The sequence below is a fragment of the Pleuronectes platessa genome, chromosome 14, assembly GCF_947347685.1.
Source record: "Pleuronectes platessa chromosome 14, fPlePla1.1, whole genome shotgun sequence".
In the NCBI taxonomy this organism is placed as follows: domain Eukaryota; kingdom Metazoa; phylum Chordata; class Actinopteri; order Pleuronectiformes; family Pleuronectidae; genus Pleuronectes; species Pleuronectes platessa.
In genome coordinates this window covers 634,218-650,629 of record NC_070639.1, presented here as the reverse complement: position 1 = coordinate 650,629, position 16,412 = coordinate 634,218, and the positions used below count along the sequence as shown (strand labels likewise).

The 16,412-nt window shown below is 39.0% G+C and overlaps 1 protein-coding gene across 2 annotated transcripts; it reads right to left on the bottom strand.

Annotated features, from left to right (window-relative positions):
- Positions 1-473: 473 nt before the first annotated feature.
- On the bottom strand, positions 474-15,610 carry crfb1 (cytokine receptor family member b1). 2 transcript variants are annotated; one of them, XM_053440707.1, is made up of 8 exons: positions 15,468-15,610; positions 14,642-14,762; positions 14,342-14,462; positions 8,732-8,895; positions 7,939-8,099; positions 2,985-3,141; positions 2,335-2,459; positions 474-1,915 (listed from the first exon to the last, which is right to left on the bottom strand). In XM_053440707.1, exons 2-8 carry the CDS (start codon positions 14,688-14,690, stop codon positions 1,082-1,084), a joined length of 1,611 nt encoding a protein of 536 aa, XP_053296682.1. In that variant the 5' UTR covers positions 14,691-14,762; positions 15,468-15,610; the 3' UTR covers positions 474-1,081. The 2 variants fall into 2 exon arrangements, with proteins under 2 accessions (XP_053296682.1, XP_053296683.1); XM_053440708.1 differs by lacking the exon at positions 15,468-15,610 and having other exon boundaries at positions 14,367-14,462.
- Between the last annotated feature and the right edge of the window lie 802 nt (positions 15,611-16,412).

Here is a 16,412-nt window from a genome sequence, read left to right as displayed (position 1 = left end):
GAAAAGCTGAGAAATGCTCAGAGCCCCCTTGGTGACATTAATGAGGATTAGTGGGAACTAGCTCCTGACCAGCTAGGAGATTACTATTTTGTTCCCCTTTTTCATTCTTTACGGACAATACCAGGTGAACTGATCTGAAGAAGCCTCATATAAGAGAGATGAAACGTTTGCAGCAAATATGGTGCAATATATTGACAATATATCAATGAGAATTGAACACCTGTCGGATATTTATAAGTATATATCTAAGTATAAGTAGAGCAAAAGTAGTGCTTGCAAATGTTTTGAGTGTCTGTAGACTGGGGTGCGCTTCATTCAGATTGGAGAGCCTCATTGGTCAATAAAACAAGTTCTTCTTTGATTTGTAATGGTGGTTGGCAAACAGAGTTTAGAGATCATTCAACATCACCATCATCTCAACACACACACACACACAAACACACACGCACACACAGTGACCTCGGACACATCTGTAAACTCAGACTGGCTCAAAACAGTTGTTGGTCTTTACTAACACAAATTACATATTTGTTAATTTGCATGTGTAGAGTGGGGAATTGAGATCCGATCACAAGTGGTCACAAGAGACATATTCAGGTGTGTACGGCGCAAGATACTCACTTACACAAGTCCTTTATTACAAATCACTAATGCCTTCAGAAGTTGCCAACTTGTGTGGTAACATTGAAGTTGTAGCTGTCTGGGAAAGGTAATGATTGCGTTGCGTCTTTGCCTTAAACAGATTTTCGAGCAGTTTCATTTCACATGTTTAGGGGTCCAGTAAAAACATGAATGTCCCTGTGGCATGAGTTGACTAGCAGCTCAACATGAAAATTCATGGCTGCTCTCTGTTGTTTAGGCCTTATTTTACAGGAAACAAAAGACTTGTTTTACTATGATTTTAATTTTTACAACATATTTAGCAAATAACGCAGAGATACAGAATGGGAGGCATATTTCATGTCCTGGGGCCCTTACAGTATTTCAGTTGGACCTGCTGGGAAGAAAAACATTAATAAATATTCATACACAGTGTATAAGTTTCTAATACTTACTACACACATCAGAGCTGAATACTATATCACTTGTGTGCAATATATTCACAGTTTTTTTCATCGTCCTCCTCTCCCTCTTGTTTCTCTTCATGTTGCGTATTGATGCAGCCAGAAGTGTTTCTACGCATGCCTTCATACCCAGTCACAGTAAAGTCTACATGTGTTTCTTTCATTAACCCCACAGTTGTCTGATCGTCTGATTGAGTTTGTGAGTCTGTGTTGCTTAAACTTTGTAGAGGCTCTGGATCAGGTAGTTTCAGAAAGTTTGAGAAAGGCTCATTTTTGTTGTGTTCTTCTTCCTCTTCTTCTCCTACAATCAGTGCAGCAAGGGTGACCGAAAACAGATTGACATCGCCAGAGCTGTCAAACACATTCTCTTTCTTCATCTCATCCTCCTTCTCCTCCACCTCCCCACCTGTGACATGTCCCTGGAGTCTCATGTGACTCTCTTCAGGCCCGATAGAAACCTTTGTTCCTGCAGCTTTGACCAAATCTTCATCTAGACCCACAAGTGTAACCCCATCATCCAACTCTGCATCTGACAGCTCCACCTCAGCTGACAACCTCTCTGTCAAACTCCCACAGTCTGCTGCTGAAGCTGGCTCCCTCTGCATCAACATGTTGCCAGAACCCAAGCACAAACTTTCACCCGTGGAACACCGTGCAGCTCGGTCCATGTATATGTTTATCTGTTCCTCTTCCTCGTCCTCCTCGTCCTCATCTTCATCCTCATTTCCCATGGCATGAAATTGCCCTGTGGGCTCGTTGTGCTGCCTCTGTTTCTCCATCTGTGAGTTAATGGAGACTGGGTCTGGGATTGTTTCCTCTGGTGTAAGGGTGTAGCCTTGGACAAGAGCCATCTGGAGTGAGGGAACAAGAAGGAAGTTTAATACTCACAGGATGAAGATAGCAGTGAGACAATTGTAAAAGTAAGAATAAATACAGTGCCATATTATCTATTACCCATTTAATATAAAACATCCAGATACAGATCATAAACCACAAAATATTGCATTAATGAGCTCAATTTTATTGGGGCAGTGGCAAATACAATCTTGATAGATATCTGAAATCCTAGCCATCTGCATGGCTAGATACCACGACCCCTGGCATAGGTGACATAGGCGGTTGCCTAGGGCGCAGAATGCAGAGAGTGCGCGACAAGAGGCTGATTTAGAGCCTAGGGCTCCAACATGGCCAGGGCTGGCCCTGCCACGACCGACCATCATACATACATACATAAAGATAGACAGACAGGCAGACAGAAATACAGACTTACTAGTACTGTAGGCAGATCCTTCAGTTTACAAAGGAATCCAGTGTAGTACAGGCAGGACATGATGGTTAAGGAGACACCTACAAATAATATCAGAAGAACAGCAACTACACCTAAAACAACAGGGTCTGGGGGGAGAGAGAGAGAGAGAGAGAGAGAGAGAGAGAGAGAGAGAGAGAGAGAATAACCAAAAGTAACTTACATTGAACTTACATTTTACTGTGCTTAAATCACAACAATAGAGCCCACAAACTTCATTTTTCAGCTTAACCTTCGATGTTTCCAATTTTATTTAGACTTCTATTCCAGTGGTAATTGACTGGGGTGGGGTGTTCCTTAGCTCTAATGTAATAACAGAAAAATTGTGTTTCCCTGCAGAGTATAAGCAACTGGAAGTAGACCCTTCATGCAATAGGATGAACAGTCCATTGTCCACTAGTTAAATGACAGCATATTTAACCATTCTCTCATATGGATTAAAAAAAACATTGTTTAGAAAGGCTAAATTAGCAGATAAAATAAACTGTGTCCTCTATTAATGTGCCTATAGGCAGCTTTCCCAAGTAAACTCTATGTGAAACACTGACATCTAAACATTAATACCCTAACACTGTTACAAAAGTATGACATTCACGTCTCAATGTTCAGCTAACCTTTTCGCTGTTCCACGGTGCTGGTGAAGATGCATTTCCAAGAGGATGGCTCCGTGTTTTTGTTTAAGTTAATCTCTGTGTGTACTTGTACACAGTACTCCTCACCTCTGTTAAGGTTATGAAGAGTAGAACTCCTGTTTTGTATGATGTAGGTCCCCTGCATTTTAAATAAAGAGAAAATTAGTTTAAATGATTTCCTAGCACTCAATACATCACTCACAGTTTCAGTCACAATATTGGATTTATTGCTTGGTTTCACTTCAGGCCATTGTCTCATCTTTCCAAGCAGTCAACAATATTGTAACGCAGTGCACAGGTGGCAATATTTCCACTCCAAGAAGGAAATGGGAGTTGGTAGTCCTACTAATTTCTTACAGATCCTAAGCTGTTCTCATAGTAGAAATAAGCATATGTTACATTGAGTTATACCAGAAAGGTAGAGAGATAAGTGAATGGGTAGTCTAGTAACTTTGGAATAAAGTCATGACGATGTCTGATAAGAGAGAGACTCTCACTAAGATACTTTGCATGGCCATCCCATCATTTAAATAAAAGACAAAGATCTGTATGTGCAACACTGCTTTCAGGAACACTACCTTTAGTCTTAGCCATTGGCAGGTTTAATGCCACTGGGGGCTTGATGTATAAACAAGGTCAACATGAGAATGAGAATCATTTTTTGTTCAATTGCCCAGGATTACTTCCAGGATTTGGCCAGAGAAAGAATATCGGACAGAATGCACCCCTCTCACTTCTCTGCCCACTTTGCCACCCACTCAGCCCAACCAGTCGAGGCAGATGGCTGCCCAGATTGAGTCTGATTCTGCGAGATGTTTCTTCCAGTTTTTTCTCTCCACAGTGGCTAAAGTGTTTGCTCACTGTGGGAACTGTTGGGTTTCTCTCAATTACTATTTAATAAGCCTTCAGATAATGTATATTGTGATTAGGCGCTATACAAATACAATTGAAATTAATTGAATGTTTAGTTAAAGGCTGAGTTGTAAAATAATCTGTAATTATATACTGATGTATATTACAAAATAAAAGTTTGTCTTGCAAAGTCATGAGGATTGGACACTGTGTGCAAGTCACAAAAACTTGGTATAACATACCAATGAAATAATAAAAAAAGCAAGTAGCACATGTTATAACCTTAGATAATATGTGCAGTATTCAATAAAGCAAGCTCAAGGAGAATCAAAGGTGTAATTTTTAAGTAAGGTATCCCTACATTAAATAGTCCGCTAAGAATTAGCTGAACCAATGCCGTAATCTCTCCCACTAGAGAAGAGCAACCAATGGAAAATGTTTGGTTAACCAGTTTTCTATATCACTTAATTTTAGATATTAAATGTAATATACCATGTGAACACACACACACTTTATTAGAAACACCTGTAATCCTAAATATTCAGACAATTATCCAATCAGCTAATCATGTTGTGGATTCTATCTCACTTCTGTCTGTCCTGGGAGAGGGATCCCTGTAAATCAGGGGAGTCCAAACTTTTTGTCCCGAGGGCCACATTCCAAAAAAATGTGAAGGTCTGGGCCACTCACGCAGCCACGCCCCCCTGCCCTGGAGCGGACTGTTGAAAGTGCGCCTCAATCGTGTCGCTTAGGGCGGGGGGCGTGGCGCCACCTACTGTCAAAACTGAGAAGTACAATACAGTGGGCCATAGTCCATTACATTACAATTCATTTAGCTGACGCTTTTATCCAAAGCGATTTACAATCAGTGCATTCAAGGGAAGGGGAGAGCGGGGTAATGTGAGACACCCCCTGTATCTAGGCAACGGACACAGTTGTGGTCATGTGATCATTAAGTTTTCAAGCCCCTCCCATTCCACCCTTGCCATGAAAGAGAAGTTGGTGCAGGTGCTGTGGTTAGAATGTTTTTTCACAAAAAAATTTCTTGCATCAACTCTTGTGTCAAAACAAATAGATTCAGGTAGAAAAACTTAAATCATACATGTTGATGAACTTCCAACATATAAAATCATTTGATTGATGCTAGCTGAAGATTAGCCTGAATTGCTAAGAGATGTTGTTTTTTATAAAATGTTGGCTGTGGGGTAAAGTGAGACAAATGCTGTGGGGTAAGGTGAGACATGTAGCACAAGTTAGGTTTAGTCTTAAAAATATTTTAGTGTAATATTACCTTACATATGTTTTATTTTTAATGTCAAAAACATTGTATAAAAGCCATCATGCTTAGAAACTACCCCAGGAAGACAACCTGGGGCCAAACACGCCTCGCAGAGATGGAGAGTGTAGCCGGTGAGGTCATGCAAGGAAAGAAGTCCTTAAGAAAAGCTGGACGGGATAGAAATATTGATAAGACAACCCTCAAAAGATTCATAAAGAAAAAAGAGAAAGGGAAAGTAAAATCAGTTGCCTGGGTGCAGTAACTGAGGCAAAGAGAATATTCACAGATGAGATGGAGGAGGAGCTTGCCAATCACTTGAAACAACTAGCTGACCAGTTCCATGGCCTTGCTCCAGTTAAGTGCCGTGAACTGGCATTTGAAAATGCAGAGAAAAACAATATCCTTGTCCCTGCCAATTGGACAGAGAAACAATGTGCAGGTAAGCTAGGGTGTGCAAGAGATCACATGAATCATAATAATCATAAATGTGCCTAATTGACCTATTACAACATGTGTTGTTATGGTATTTTTAAAGCGGAAAAAGTAAGTGGATCACTTTACCCCCTTGATTTCTCTGGTCTGTCTCACTTTACCCCTAAGCTGGGGTAAAGTGAGAAACAAGACCACTTTTTTAAAAACAATCATATTTTCACTGCCCTTTGTCCTGAAGACATTCTGATAATTTCCATTGCTAGGAAACATCCTGAATTAATGGGAAATGTGTAAATTTTACTGATATATAATTTTAGCTCGCCTAGAGGGGAGCAAATGTAAAAACAATTATCATATTACCGCTCTCCCCTACCCGAGGGTGCAAACCCAGAACAACAAGAATCAAGAAAGTACAATTTCTCCAAAAACAGAGCAAAACTACAAAGTGCTATAAGTAGGTGCCATTTAAGTGCTACGAAATTATTAGTTTAAAAAAAAAAAATTTAATAATATATATATATTTTTTTAATTTTAATTTTTTTGAGGCGGGCCAATTTAAAATGGATGGCGGGCCGCAGATGGCCCGCGGGCCGTAGTTTGGACGCCCCTGCTGTAAATTAACTAAATAACATTTTGTTTTCATTATAATGTAATTTATAGATATATTACGAATTGTGCGTTAATTTTGTCCAAACAGATGCACTATTGGAATCTGATGCATTTATTTTTGAAAGGGTGTAGACGCTAGGGAGAAATAGTATACTCTTATTTTAAAAATATATTTCTGATAAACAAAAGATGATCGATAATATGGCAGATGTGACCCGCAAATTAATGAAAAACATTACTTTTCATTGTTTATTTGGTTGATAAGGGCACAAGGTTTGTAGATGTTTGTTGGGTTATTTTTGTTAGTATAGACTGAATTCGAAATGTACATTTGCAGTTTTGCTGAGTTTAAGGACAACTGTGTGAGTGAGTGTAAACTATCAATACCACTGTGTGTAAACTGTATTAGCCCTAATAACAGCATGTAAACGTACCATTAGCATGCCCTGGCTTTTTTACACTTGGGGGAAAATGTTTGCTCATTACCATATGTGTATGTGTTCAATTGTACAAAGTATGTTCATACCGAGACTGTGTATCATTCAGAGAAATTTTCGTTATGTTTATGATAATATGGTATATAAAGTGACAAATCATTTAATTTAAGTTGAATATGTTTACATGAAGCCCTCTATTAAGAGTTTCTTATTTTTGTGAAGAGAAATAGCTACATAAAAGGTCATAGGGATTTGATGTTTGTATAAATTCATGTTAAAGTCTTATGCAGGATGATCTTAAAGACAGTAGTGTAATATTAGCACTACTTTAAAGGGGTATACAGGTCGTTTATAAGTGCATAAGGGAAGTAATATTTGTTTTCTTTTCCTCCAAGCTCTTACAGTGTGTTCACACTTAACATAGCATGTATGGAGATGGCAATAAAGTTTTGTGACCCATAAGTAAAGGAGAGTGAGACCATCAATCAGCCGGGGATGATAGAATCCCTCACATGCTGGTATCTATGAGGTTTCTATGTTCATTTGTTCGTAGTTTTTCCTTACTCTTGTTGAGGGTTAAGAACACAGGATGTCACACCTTGTTAATGCCCTATGAGACAAATTGTGATGTGTGAATACGGGCTATTCAGATAATCTTTGATTGATTGATTGATAGAATGGAGATAAAGCAATTATAGCACTCAGCATTCCTCATTCAAGGTCCTCAGCCTCACTGAATTGCACACACTCATATTTTTCAAACATGTCCTGCTGAGGAACTCGGGAGAATTGGGTCCACATTTTTTCCGGCCTTTGACACTGAACAACGCAGCAGGAGTTTCTCCGTTCTCAAGAGCAAAAAATCCTCCAGAGGATTCAGGTGAGGAATGGTGCAGCAGACAGAGGCAGGATGTAACATAAATTCTGTTGTGGAGATTACATTTTTGTTTACAGCACATTGACACTGGTGTGGGCTCCAATCACCATGAGATATCTTGACATTTACTTCAGTGTCTTCTACATGTAAGGCTTGACAACCAGCCCAACATTGAGGTGGATGTTCTGAGACAGAAAAGACCACATCGACAGTTTCGCTCCTGTTGAACACATTAGAGTTGCGGCAGAGAGGCGGTAAATCTGCAGAAATTATGAGATACTACAAGAGGTTTCCCACACAAAGAACTGAGGCTGTGTCTGAGTGCAAATGGAGGCCCTGCCCAGTATTAGTATGAACATGCTAATAAAGTGCTCACTAGTGTACTTCATAAACACTTGAGAACCAGTAAGAATTTAGTGGTGTGAAATAGGAACAAAATGTATTTCTTACCACTACTTTTTCTCCCCTCGTGCAAACAATTCTGAAATGGGAATAGTAGAATTTCTGAATATCATCAATTCCTGAGCTCCTGTCAGCCTCTGGCAAGGTGATGTTGATTTGTATGCAGTTGCCACATCCAGCAAGAGAGACTTCTGGAGGACCTATTGTGGCTTATCACAAGAAGAAACACAAAAATAAATTGCACACATGTTTTTTTACCAAGGGCAATTTTCTCCGACCACAAGTAGATCTCTATGCGATTAGCTACTTAAGCCAATTAAGTTTTGGATAGACTCAAAGGATAGGAACTGAAATATTCTATTTATAAATAGAATTAATTAGTCTGAAAAATGTGTAGGAGACACAGGGATAAAAGGATTGAACACAAAGGTGTCTGATTGAAGTCTGTCCAGCCAATTTGGCAGCTCTGCAATGTTGGTCTTAGAAACAGCTGTGCTTTGAGTATAGATGAAGTAATGTATATTTTAGCTAGCAAGTCAGCATGTTAACATTTGCCAATCAGCACTAAACTGATTGATGCTGACAGATAATTTATAATCAATTTAATCCAGTAAATGTATGAAAATAAAGAAGATAATTGCTTGGTTTGTTTATATGACCAATTATCTACTTGGATTTATTTTTCTTCTACTCAATTTTTTTTTATTATCAATTGATCATTTCAGTATAGTTAACGGTTAACTTACTTACTTGACTGAACAGACTTACCACTGACGAATAAGCAATATCAGAACAATTTCAATATATGCATGCAACTCAAAGGACAATCGTGTTGACATACTGTCTCTGTAAGGGCTGAAACGGTATTTGTTGGTCACAGGAGACGAGGTTTGGTTGTAGAATGCCTGGACAGTCAGGTAATAAATGGGTTCGTTGCTTAGCTTCAGCTTTAATGATGTTGTCGTTGAGTTCAGTTCCTGTTTATTTGTTTTGTCCCCATAGACCCTGCAAAATAAGAAACAGATTTCAAACCTTTTATTTCACGCTAGCCCTGTACTCTTAGTTTTATGCCTATTATCTCTCTCACCACATAAGTAATATTGATTTAAGTGAAAATGTAATGGTAGAGCCTACTACCCTTTATAAGGTTAAGTTATATCTTACTACACACATACTCAATAGAGGTCAGAGCTCAGAGATCAAATTTTTTTTAAACTGGTAAGGCAAAGAAAAGAGAAGTTAACAGTGAATATGAGGAACACTGAGGAATACTTATTCATTCTATCTGAGAGAAGCACAAGGCCATTCTGCATCAACTCACTGTTGAGTGAGCAAGACATACCCGATTCCCAGAGAGGTGATGTTATGTTTTAATATTATATCATGTCAATAGCATGTTCACTGAGCTGACAACTTTGCAAGTTTCTTTGGCTCTAATTTGTGCTATTAGTGAACATTTTATAATAGGGTTGTCTTCAGTGTTAGAGGGACTTGGCAAAGTTCATGAATTGCAGTTGTAGACTTTATTTGGTTGAAATATTACCCCCCAAAGTATCTGCCAAATTGAGACACGTCGGCATTAGTGGGCCAGATAGACATCACATCATGTTGTCAGAAATGTCTGTTCATTCAAATTTTGTCAATCTGTGCCTATTCAAGCAAGTTCTGAAACCATCCATTTCATCCTCCATTTTTACATGTGTCAAAAAGAACAGAAAATAAATATTGAAGATTTTGTCCTTTATAAAATATATTTGGAGGTTAAAAATGCTTTTATAGACTTGGCTCACTCAAATTTACAATAGAAAATGAATGTCAACATCAATAAAATAGTATCCGATTGCATGAAATTACAAATTTTAAATGGTTCAATATAACAAAGCACCCGCCCATGTAGTTACATATTGGATAATCTTACAGAGACGGTCATCAGTGTGGCAATATAGGGCTCCTTTCAAATTATGGGGGAAAACACAAGGTGCCAAATATAACTGTAGTCTAGTGGGCCAGCGGAAAATGAAAAGAAAAAAAGTGTGACAGAGAAGACAGCTTATGAAAGTCAAAGGGGCGGCTGTGGCTGAGGGGTAAAATGATTGTCCTCCAACCTGAAGGTCGGCAGTTCGATCCCCAGTCTGACACATCTGCATGCCGAAGTGTCCTTGGGCAAGATGCTGAACCCTGAATGGCCCCCCAGAGAATAACAAAGTGCTGCGAATAGATGCACTGTATGAATGTTTGTGTGAATGGGTGAATGTAAAACTGTACTGTAAAGTGCTTTGAGTGGTCATCAAGACTAGAAAAGCACTATATAAATCAAAACCATTTAAAGGTTCACTTCTTAATTTGATAAAAACTAAGCTTATGGCTTATTTTCTTGATTATTATGGAATTTATTATGAAACGAGTGAGTGTTACCAAAGTTAATTTGAACATTTTTCTTATTTTAAAATTATTATTAAAGTAGTCTGCAGGTTTTTTCACACTATCAATTTTACACAAATCTGAGCCTATAAACTGCCAGACGTAGATGAAAACAGGAAATATATCATCAGATTTATCCTCTACGTTTTCTTAAAATAGAAAAAATGTGACCAACATTTTGAAACATAATCTTCTGGCTTGTTACAAATCAAATCCACCCATCAAATGGGCCATTGTATTCCTTTCTGTCATGCAGGCAAGTACAATTAAATGTAATGTGAACCTTCATGTCAGTAAAAAGAAGACCATTAGAATATCCAAAACTAAAAAACAAAAAAAACAATTGAATCATTGGTTCCTCTAAACTTTAGTGGGTTATGGTTAGGGTTACCATTGCTTTAGAGTCGAATGGTTCTCAAACTTTTTCTGTCATTTCCCACTTTGGAGCGAGTATATTTTTCATGCCGCACCCGCTCCCCTGCCCCAACAAAATGATGACAAAATGGGCCAAGTTTAACTTGTGTATTTACATAACATACACACAAACATTAATTTCACCTTACTTTCAGTATTTTCTGATGTGCAGATAAAAAACCTTTCTCAACAACTTTTTGTGAGATTTGTCACTACTTTGCTACATCAGTCCGTACTTAAAAAAAAATAGAGAAAACATTAATTAAATTATAATCACTCTGTCACAAAGATGATAAAGCTCAACCAAAAACAACATATGAAGATTCTTGGCAAGAAAGATGGGCAAGTCACTATGTGAGAATTTAAGTCTTATCAACTGTATTAGTGGCTGCAATGAGACTGTTTTGCACTACACATCATTTCAGAATGGGTTGCAGGCTTGATAATGCCACTCTTAAGTCACTTTCAATATTGAGCCTAGATCTATACTTTGTATTCAATGAAGCAACAACAGAAAAGCCCATCTCACAGACATAGGATGTGGCAAAGGGAACAGAATCCTCACAGCCCTCTGCCCTATGAGTGGAGGCTCCCTCTCCCCACCAAGCCAGAATTCACTCAGCAGGAGGTGATGGACTGAATGGATCTCTCACCCAGTCTTACTGAGCACTGTTGTTTAGGAAGTACTTTTGAAAGAATCCTCTCAGTGAAAAGATGTGCTCCCAAAGACATGGAATCACTGTGGTGGCTCCAGTATCACTGATGTCAGCACACTCACTCAGTTTCTCAAAGGAATAAGTATTTCCCTGATCAGGTCGCCTGCCCCACATCTCGAGCTTTCGGGTGAATGCACTGATCTTGTCAGCCAGGTGTGGAAGGTGCTTGTCTCTGCCTTGAAGCTGAAGATTTTATTCATTCAGCTTTCCAAATACATCTCTGAGGTAGGCCAGTTTTATCATAAATAGTTCATCACTGAATTAAGTTGCATGCATCCTCTCCTCCAACAAAAACACCCCAATTTCCACTCTGAGCTCAAAGGCTTGCGACAAACACTACCTCGGGAGAACCACCGCGCTTCGCTGAGAAACAGCACTGCTGAATACTTGCAAAACAACAAATCCTCCCACAGTGATTCTGATGTGACAAAGCGAATATAAGCAATAAATAAGCAGACTTTATTGCTATCAGTAGCCCAGTCCACTTGGATAGCAATTGTTTATCTTTCATTGTTTTTGGTGAGTTGTTCTTCGAGGTCATCTAAAATGTTAAATATGCATACGTCTTGCAACTGTCTTACTGGAGAGGGCAAGTGTCTTCTTAATTTTTTGGGTCTCATACTGTCAGCTGCCAGAGTTTTCAGGCATAAAAATAACCACTGGTCTCTCCTCATCTCCTACCGCAGTAACTGTGAAACCAATCGAAAGATACAAGGATTCGTCATACTTTCTCTTCAACTTGGTTTTTGAACACTGTCTTGTTTGTCTCGGAAGCATCGCTTGCTTTCCTTTCGTCCCTGTTGCTGACCGAACACTATAGCTACGGTGAAAGAACGATCCGATTACTGTTCGGCCGTTAAAAAGATTTTGACGTCAAAACATTAATTCCGCTACAACATTAGTTCCACCGATCGCACGCCCACCGATCACACGCCCACCTGTTATGCTAGGGCGCGCCACACAGTTTGAGAATAACCGCTCTAAAGTATCAGCTGGCCTCTCTGTGGTCACAGCTAGATCACACAGTGAGGTGACACAGAAGATGTGTTCCATCAATGGAAACAAACACTGGTTGGAAACTGAAACAGCCCAAGCTGAGCTTTTAGAGAGAAAAGGTACCTCACAGATATTCCATCAAAGGAAATGCTAAAGTAAACCATAGATTATCAGACAGACCATGTTCCGACTGAAAATGTGACCAATTTAAAGGTCACAAAAATCCTGAGCGTCAGAGAGGCTGATAAAAACTGAAATCCTTAAAAAAGCCAAAAATGTATTAAAATCAGCTTCCAATCGTAAAACTGAAAGTGAATACACCTTAATTTGCTGCTACAATTCTCCATGGGTTCCAACACCTTCTTATACATCAAATTCAAAGAGTTTTCAACTAGTTTCAAGGCTCAATTCCAATAAATTTTAGGACAAAGACAACAATGTATTACATTTTTTCAATTTAACAGAATTTAAAGAAATTTAAAGCACAATGGCAGCCCTGAATCTCTCATAGTACAGAAAACTGCGAGGGCATGCAACTGTGGCAAGTATGTTAGACTAAGGCTGAGGCGAGACAGACGTGGATGGTTTTGTCAATGTTTGATAATCTGTCCACTTGTGCTGGACTTATTTATTGTGATATTAAATAAACACCTGATGATCCATGTTTCTACCTGTTCTACAGTAGTGTGAAAACTTGATTTTCTTAACCAATAGCGCAGCTTGATTGTATTATTATGTAGACAGTTTTGTTTTTTTTCAATACAAGAATTTGGAGTATTGTGAATTGCAAAGGGAAGTTGAATGTATTTAATTATCTTCTGTTACTTAATAGATAGACATTGTATATTCACTTGATAGGGGGAAAAAGCAGACTGCTGTAGAATTCCCCAGCGGCTGAAAGGCAGAACTTCTAAGCTGCTTCACAAAAAACAAGTTGCGTACATTTTGGAACCTTTGAGATTTGTTCCGGAGTAAAGAGATGTTCTTTTCTTATTCAGGGTATCATTATTGAAGAACTAAAATTCTTCAATGCTTCTCACTCCTTCCCCTACTTTCCTTTATGTTTACTATATTTTTGTGATTGATGTTATTGTGATATCTTTAATAACCTCAATAACCTCATTTCAGCACAAGGACTGGGAAATATGGTCATTGGCATATTGTGATATTCATTGTTATCTGTGTTTATTGGTGCTACAGACAAATGTACAGAATCAAAAGAACAGTCGAATGAGACAGTGTCTCTAGCCAAAAGAGGAAATGGCATAATGCAGTTGTGGTAGGAAATGAGAGCAGTAATAGCCAACAAGATGGCTCCCCCTCTCTCTCTTTTCTCCCCCATTCCCATCCACCTCTCCTCTCTCCCCATTGATCTCCTTCCTCTCCAACCGGTCAAGGCATTGGCTTCCCAACAACTGGGAACAACTGAGTTAAGTTCTGCTCGAGCAGGGGTCACTTATAACCGGCGCATAGCCCACAGCCAGACCCAGTTGCTGTCCTATTGGGACCTGAAACTTCAACTAATAAAACATTTTTATGGTATTTGTTCAGTGACCCACGACACTCATTGACCCTCTTTATATATTTTTCTCATGCGCAGGGCAAAAACAGTGTGTCTAATATGTTATCAGACTGTAGCAATTGTTAAAAGCATCAAAGAAACAAAATAAAACGATGCCAGCCCAGATTTTAAAAGCTGACAGCTTAAGCTAGAGTTCACTCCTCTCTCTGAACAAGAAAAATGGGATTTTATAGCTGTTGAGTTGTTAAAAGGAGTAATAATTGTTAGAACATTTGTTGAGACTGTCAAGTGAATTTGTTTTAACAAAAATTAAAAAAAGTAAAGGAAAACTTAATACATACGTTTTGGACATATGTATTACGTCGTTGGACAGGGAAATTACCTTGTGACAATCCTGTACTGTGTACCTGGTGGGGTGCCAGGTCCAGGATCCCATCGCATGACATGGCGGAAGTTAACAGAGATGACAGAAACATTGAGTGGAACAGGAAGGCCAGTGGAAGCTGTGGGAGCAACAAGTTCACATGTGATGCAGTCTGACTCAGAGGTGCGATGAAACTACAAGGTACAAAACACATGACAGAGCACTATCATGAGTTGCTAGCACTGATTAAGTGGTTGAGCTGAGGAGAACGGTATCTGAGCTATTCTGAAGTACAATTAGCTAGTCTGAGTAACTCACCAGAATCAGGCAGTAACATGGAACACAGAATGAGAGCCAAACAGTGCATCCTTGCATACTCAGTAAGCACCAGGTAGAAGCCTCTGTATGTATCACACTCTGGTCACTGCACTGGTACTCTCTGCAAACATACCACAACATATTGCTTTAGTTCAGTGCAGAGGAGTCAGGTGGACATTACGTCACGTTACGTCTCGTGTTGTGTAGCATAAAAGATGTGTCTAATGAACTCTAGAGCCACTCAAATAAACGGAAAGTAAACATCGGTCCTGTACGTGTCCTAATAACTTGTGATCAGTGATGGTGTTTATTGTTAAAGTGTAAAGTGAACGCAGGTCAGAGGCGGAAGCAGACTCCGACAGAGCCTCTGACGACCTTTGAAGAGCGTCTGTCAGATCCTGAAGCAGCACTGTTTATAATTAAGTGTTGGAACATGATTAACGTATGCATAAACGCATAGTAGTCCACGTCCGCATCGTGATGTATCTAAGATTTGAGAGATGTCCACACTTCACTTTATGTTTGGGCTTATGTAATTACAGGCTTATATGTAGGTGTTAAAACAAATTTCCGATTGATCAAATATAACGTAACTGTGTGGACACATATGTGTAAGTGAGCCAAGAACAGTTTCTCCTGACATGAGTCTAGAGTTCTGAGAACAGCGCTTTGAGAAGTTGAATACGTCATCACAACCACTACGTATAATCAGTCAGTCAGTCAAGAGCGGTTCCTTCAGACTTTTTAACCGTAAAGACGTGGTTGTAGCGACCGACTAAACGCGATCAAACATCCCTTGTCATGGTGTAAATGTTCAGTGACTTACCCAGACACACCTGCCCATGCCGCCTGTCGTCTTTCCAGTATTCGAAAAGCAAAAGCGAAGGGACTCTCCTGTGGACTCATCTGTTAGTCCAACCCTGAGATGTACACCTTCCTGACTTCCTGTGTCATCTTCAAAGTAAAAGCCGGGGTAAATTCCCTCACACTCACACGCACACACAAACGGTCCCAACACGATCTTTAAATGATCAGCGGATTTTGAGGAAGTCGGAACAGAAACTTTTGCCGATGTCTCTCATAATCCAAACTAGAGCCAGTAATAGAAGACGAAGCACACTCCATTGCAATTATAGAAAGCCTTTGCCTGTATAAACCAATTATGGTAAAAAATAGTTTAGGGTGGTTAATCTGTGTTTGTTGCAACTTTAGAAACACATGTTGTACCATATCTATGGATGTTATATATGTCTCTCTTCTCCAATGATCTCACCCCTATAAATACACTCAAGAAACATTTGGCCTAAAATGTTGGCTTTATATATTTATTTCAAATTTCAAATAACTTGACAGTGATTTGATGAAATTATGTTAAACTTATACATGAATAAATACATTAAAAGCAACATTTATTTAATCAAATCACTCTCAAGTGTGAGATTTGATCTCAAGTGATTTGATGGATTATATTTTGTACATTATAGGAGTGCATTGAAGGAAGTGATTAACAGAACTCTCATCATTTTCAGTTAAAAAGTGACAGTTTTCAGTTAAATAGTCAGAAGTCACCGTTATTGGGGCAAAAACAAACAGAAAGGAAATCTCTTAAATTGTCACTATAGTCTCTGGAAACAGGTCAGAAATCCCTTTCTCTCCACAGTCACATTAAAAGTAGGGATGCACCGATTTATCGGCCGAACATCGGTAGCAGCCGATATTCGCCTCGTTTACTGATATCGGCTTATCGGTAATAAACTTGACTTTCACCGAT